Consider the following 6,263-nt stretch of genomic DNA (forward strand, 5'->3'; position numbering starts at 1 on the left):
ACATGAGTGAAATGTTTTCGTTTGTATGTGTAATGCATAATGTGCATTTTTGCATAGTACACTACTAAAAGGGTGTGTGTGCTTGTCTGTACCTATATGCAGTGTATTTGTATCAAGACTAAATCACTCTTTAGTGTTTACTATGCGAACTACCATTGATTGGATTAGATTTTTCTTGCCGTAGTACCTAGTGCAAACCAATAGCATTCAAGTGCAGGCTTTAAGGAGAAATGTCATTGGTTGGTCCTTTACACAAACAGTCACTGGGTCAAGTGTTTTAAATCTGAACAAGGTTTTTAATTATAAAAGCACTTTATGATTACACAACTACTGTCCTATTGACCTATCAGTTATTCAGGCAGTTTATCACACAAGTCAGTCTTGTTTACATTTACATTTTGTCGTTCAGCAGATGCTTTTGTCCAAAGCAACTTAAAAATTGAGGAGGTTTTCAGCGATTCAACAAAAGGCAATACACACAAGAAGTGCTGTTTATTCAAAGTTACTTGCTCAGAGAATTTAGTGCTAGAGTAGGAGAAAAACCCAAGTTACAAAAAAACAAACTTATTAATTATTATTTTGATACCTTGCATAAATGTTCTATTTAAGGATTAATTATAGTGTATTTTGTTTAGTAATTAAGATTAATTAATATCTCCACTATTTAGTTTGTAGTGAAGAATGCCTGCCTGCTCATTAAAATTCACTATTAAACAGTGTGTAATAGGTTTATATGTTGATAAATAGCAACAACATGGCTGGCAGTGACTCTTAATGTCCAGCTGATTTATTTTTCCAGACAGAATCTGTCTGTGTAAGAGTGGACGCCTGGTTCACACAACCTGGAGTAGTTGTGTATCATTAGATTGCAGTTATGAGAACTTCATGGACATGTGTTCAGCATCGTTTGGTAGTGTCTTCTAGCAAAAACCTGAGTCGTCATTTATAGGTTTGGTTGGGGTAATGAGAGATGATGTGGTAGGGAGGATGTTAGATGTCATGTGGATGATTTGAGTCATGCTATTAGGAACTGTCACGCATAGGGAGTTGTTTGTGTGTTCAGATTACTGGAGATCACTTACAACATTGACTGATTTAGCAAGTTGACTTATGAGTATTTTTCAAAGCATGTAGGATGTAGTTGGTTTTCATCATGCTGTGTGTTCTTTAGTGTGCAAGTTCATATTTGGAACTGATCTGCCGATAGTTTGGAAAAGTGTATTTTATAAAAGTTCCCATTTTTCACCAACACCTTGCTGAGATTTGATCATCTCTTCAACCATTTCATGCACCCCATCTCAGGATTTTCTAAGCGTATAATTCATTTCAGTCTGGTTCCAGCCTGGCAGCGGAAACCCTGTCAATTGAAACAAATCTTCATGCCTGCCAGTTTTGGTTGAGGCGGTTTATTTGTTGCCTATTATGGAGAGAAAATAATATATTGAAGAACAGTGGCTGCCGGTCCTGAGGAGATAATGCTGCTGTTCTGGCAGAACAAAAATTTATGGTGTTACACAATTGCTTTGGAAGTTGATGATGTAAGATTTACATAATTACATTATTAAATCTTCCTATTTTAACCATCAGCAATAATTTACCTGCTGTTCATTTTCTTCCTTCGTGTAAAATGTTTGCTCTCTGCTTGATGCTGTTTTAAAATTCTAAGAGGGGCTTTTTGATTTCAGGAATTGTTAAATGAGACTGACATCATTGGGCATAAAACACTAGGAGACGTTGATGCAGCTGTGCTGATTCCTGACACGCATGCAAAAATGCTCATTTCCTATTTTTTTTTTCTTCTTTTCAGAGAGTGTTGATGCCCATCAGCGGAGTTATGAGCTGGGTATTCAGATAGGCCATCAGAGGAGAAATAAAGATGTCCTGGCGTGGGTGAAGAAACGGAGGCGGACTATTCGGCGTGAGGATCTTATCAGCTTCCTCTGTGGTAAAGCCCCACCGCCACGTAGCTCCAGGGCTCCGCCAAGACTTGCAATGGTGTCACCAAGCCGACCCACGCCCTCGGAGACGAGTTCATCTGTAGAAACTGACCTGCAGCCTTTCAGGGAGGCCATTGCCCTGCACGGTGAGTGTGTTCGATGACATCCATTTCATTGAGACTTCACACAGAAACTATTTATTGCAGAATGTCACAATTTTGAAACTGTAATAATTAAGGAGTAATATCTAATCGCATTGTAATGTTAATCTGTATCTGTGAATATTAAATAGGATAAAGGCTATTGGATTATGACGTCTGTGTGAATGATTTGCGTGGTGTCATGCATTACAGTCAAACACACGACACTTGATGTTTTTAAATATATAAGCACATGAATGTCATCTCCAGAGTATCATATAATCACAGCTTCTTTGCAAAGACCCATCAGTTAAAGTTTGATCTTGTTGAAATTGTAAAAAATGTATTGTTGAGAGTAACATACTCTTTAGTGTAATGATAATAACAATTACACCATTTATCTTAAACATTTTAATTTCAACAGGAATAAAACAGTTTTTACATTTTTAAAGAGTTTATAACTATGTTGTGTTAAACCTTTCAATTCCTGCACAATTTCATGATTTCTTTAAATTGAGCAGGTTTTTGTTTACTTCATACTAGATGATTTGACAGATCCTGAAACTTTTAATCTTAATAACTGATCTCTGGCAAGTTTGCAGATCAGATTAAAATGTCTGGATGAAATGGTTGGAGATTGCTGCGTGTGTTGTGAAAGACTGATCTATGGATCCTGGAAATCATGATCAGCAATGCAACGATTGGCTGATGACATCATCGAAATAATATCAAATTATTCATGTGGGAAAAATTACATTAACAATAAACAGTTAAAACGGCTAAATATGATACACAATAACTTTACACCTTTGTTGTGGGCTGCATGCTCTACACTTTCATGTGTCGAGAGTATTTAGCAATTTATGTAGTTTTACATTTAGAGCAAATTTTCTTTATTAGGCCTATTCAAGTTTCTTAATTGGGGTGAGGAATAACTGGCTGTTTAAACTAATTTTGCATTAAAAAGCATTTTGATCCAAGTAAAAATTTTTGCTAAAGGTGTCAGCAACTCTTGTGAAGCATCAGATCACCGTCATATTAGTAGTCAATTGTGTGCTTGACCACAAATTATTATTGTTTAAAAAAAACTGTCGAATATTGTGCATGTGTATTATCATACAAAGATTTTACTAATCCTGGTACCTTTAATATAGTACACGTTTGTGTCTAAAACTTCTTCGTACAGTCATATTTCATAGTGCAGATTGTAAAGTTTTATGTTTATTTTTTTAGAAGTATATACTTTTTAAACTTAATGTTTTTTATTCATTTATTCATTTTCTTTTCGGCTTAGTCCCTTTATTAATCTAGGGTCGCCACATTGGAATGAACTGCCAACTTATCCAGCACATGTTTTGCGCAGAGGATGCCCTTCCAGCTGCAACCCATCTTTGGGAAACATCCATACATACACACCTACCCAATTCACCTGTACTGCATGTCTTTGGACTGTGGGGGAAACCAGAGCACCTGGAGGAAACCCACGCGAACACGGGGAGAACATGTAAACTCCACACAGAAACGACAACTGACCCAGCCGAGGCTCGAACCAGTGACCTTCTTGCTGTGAGGCAACAGCACTACTTACTGTGGCACCATGTCACCTATAACAATTTTACCAAGTGTATATAACAACTATACTGTAAGAAAACATCAGCATTTGCTACAGACTTTCTGTATTATCTTTACTTTAAAAGACCCAAACTAATCCTGTATATGTCAAATGAGCTTGCTCCCGAGCAGGTTTGATCTACCAGAACTGTTGCTATGACAACTCTCTGAAGAGTTTGAAGAATGAAATTATCCTGAATCGTGTCAAATCGTCAATAACCAAATCCAGCTAACTGAGTAATCCATGTACGAAGAACACACCACAGGATTAAACACAATACCAGAAATATGGAAAAGTCCTATAATTGCTTGATTGCTTTTAGAATGGGTCATTAGCAAAATGAAATCGCTCTATTAAAATAAAACATTAGTACGCTGCATGTTCTGTACCTGAACAGCACAGACTGTCTTATGACATTCTTTGAAGCGGTATAATTTAAAATGCTCCCTTGCTTTGGGCTTTTTTTTTTTGTCGAACACTTTAACGCTGCAACTCATTCTTTGTCCTCCGGTTATGTTCAAATGTGCTCCCATCCAAAATACTACCACACAATTCAGAAAAAGATCACTGATGATAGGTTTTCAGAGCACAAAACTGTGCTCACTGATAATAAAATAGCAATATTTGATCACTGCTTTATTGGCTTGACCTTATTCTTCACATACTTTTTGGCTCAAGACTTTCAGTCTCGTTCACTTCCATTGATTTTTAGATGTTTAAAACAGCTCGTTCTGCTGCTTGTTGTTGCAAACTGATATTTTCTAATGAAATTATTCTACTTATTATGTAAAGTCATGCACACACTTGTTTGTAGAGCAAGTAGTTTGACCGTTTTCTGCCGTGTATTATACCTAGTCATTTCTCCCATAGATGACTGAATCAGAAGTTCTAAAACAATGGCAAAAATGAGCGTACTTCCGCATTGAATAGTAAGGTCAACAGTGGCCGCATGTTGCTTTGACAAAAGTAATAGTTAATATATTGAATATGTTTCTCTACCTCTGTGTTGAAGGTCTAAGTGGAGCCATGGCGAGTATCAGTATGCGCTCCGGAGCTCCAGGTTCACCTACACACCTGAGCGCCAGCTCCGCCCCCAGTCGCCGCAGAAACGGTCTCCACGACGTAGACCTCAACACTTTCATTGCCGAGGAGATGGCGCTCCACCTCGACAACGGAACTCGGAAACGAAGCTCCGCCCAGTGCAATGATGTCATAACAGACTCTCCCACTCACAAACGCAATAGGATGATCTGAGCTCTTAAGTAAACAGAAACAACACCATGCGTGAGAAAAAAAATGCCACTCCTCAGTCATCCTCCCATCTTTATTCAGACCAGGAAATAAAAGCAGCCAATAACAGTGCTCACCACAGCCCAGCACATCTCTGATTGGTCTACAGAGCCCTGTTGAGGTCATCGGTGGGAGACGGTGTTCAGTGCAGAGGCCTAAGTGCCCTTCCATAGGATCCTGTCGACAAACACACAACCCTCATTCACTATATTGCTGTGTGAGTTGATTGTGTGTGTGTGTGTGTGTGAGTGTGTGTTATTATGGCTGAACTGAGACGTGATCGAACGCAGGAACAAGAAAACATTTTTGTGTGCATGTTCGCAACATAATGAGCAACGTCTGTATGATTGCGTGTGTATACAAGTACTTGGTGTGTATGTGTGTGTGTGTGTGTGTGTGTGTGTGTATGACTGATGAGTTTGTGTTAGAGTGTGTTTGTGTGTGTGGTACCTGCCTCTTCCTCCAGCACCTGTCACTGCCCCAGCTCTCAGTTACCATGCTGCGGCTTTCAAAAGCAACAAATGTTTTATTTTAATATTATTGACAATGTTTTTCATGACTTTTCTTTCTCTCTCTTTTGTTTTGCCTTCTCTTAATTCTGCTCGAGCAGCAGGCACAAGTGCTGTGATGGCTATACATCCGCTGTCATGCACATCTCTCAATCATTTTTGAATCTCTTCAATAATTTCCCTTCGTTCTTCCTGAGCATCCATCTTCTTTTCATTCATCCTCTTTTGTCATTCTTCCCCAGCACCTTTATCTCCAGTGTAACATTATGTCATGTAAATACCTGTAGGTGCTGACATAGACTTGTGGTACATATTGTAAAAAAAAAAAAAAAAAAAGCTGTGCAGAGACCATTGAATTGTTAATGTACAATAATGATTCTTGCATTAAAGAAATCAAGCTTTTAACTACCTCCTTTTTTCCTGCTACATTTGTGCACATTTACTTCTGTGGGCAAATAGGGTTTCATCCCTGAACGTTATTAAAATGCTAATGTATTGAATGCACGTTCTGTTGTCAAAAGTGCAATCTGTTACTGTTCTTTTGACACTCGGTGAACAACAGCTGTCAATAGCGATGCTTTCAGAATGATTGTCTGTGCCCATGTGTTCAGCTGAGTATGAACACTTACTGAGTTTCTCCACATGTCGGGCTAAACCCACACAATACTAGCTTAAAATCCACCACAGTTTCTTGTTTTAATATATTGCTTTATCATTTCTGACATAATTGTGATATAAAAGGCAGCATAGAAGGGTTCCAGTCTGATATAAAAGG

At 38.2% G+C, this 6,263-nt stretch overlaps 1 protein-coding gene across 1 annotated transcript in view; it reads left to right on the top strand.

The window, feature by feature from the left end:
• hapstr1b (HUWE1 associated protein modifying stress responses b) overlaps positions 1–5,896 on the top strand; it is an 8,489-nt gene extending 2,593 nt beyond the window's left edge. The window contains exons 3-4 of the mRNA NM_199602.2: positions 1,808–2,083; positions 4,702–5,896. Of these exons, the coding sequence (NP_955896.2) occupies positions 1,808–2,083; positions 4,702–4,943 (518 nt within the window). The 3' untranslated portion in view covers positions 4,944–5,896. The remainder of the gene's footprint in view (positions 1–1,807; positions 2,084–4,701) is intronic.
• The last annotated feature ends 367 nt before the right edge of the window (positions 5,897–6,263 follow it).

The sequence above is a fragment of the Danio rerio genome, chromosome 1 (assembly GCF_052040795.2).
Source record: "Danio rerio strain M-AB ecotype USA chromosome 1, GRCz13ab, whole genome shotgun sequence".
NCBI classification, from domain to species: domain Eukaryota; kingdom Metazoa; phylum Chordata; class Actinopteri; order Cypriniformes; family Danionidae; genus Danio; species Danio rerio.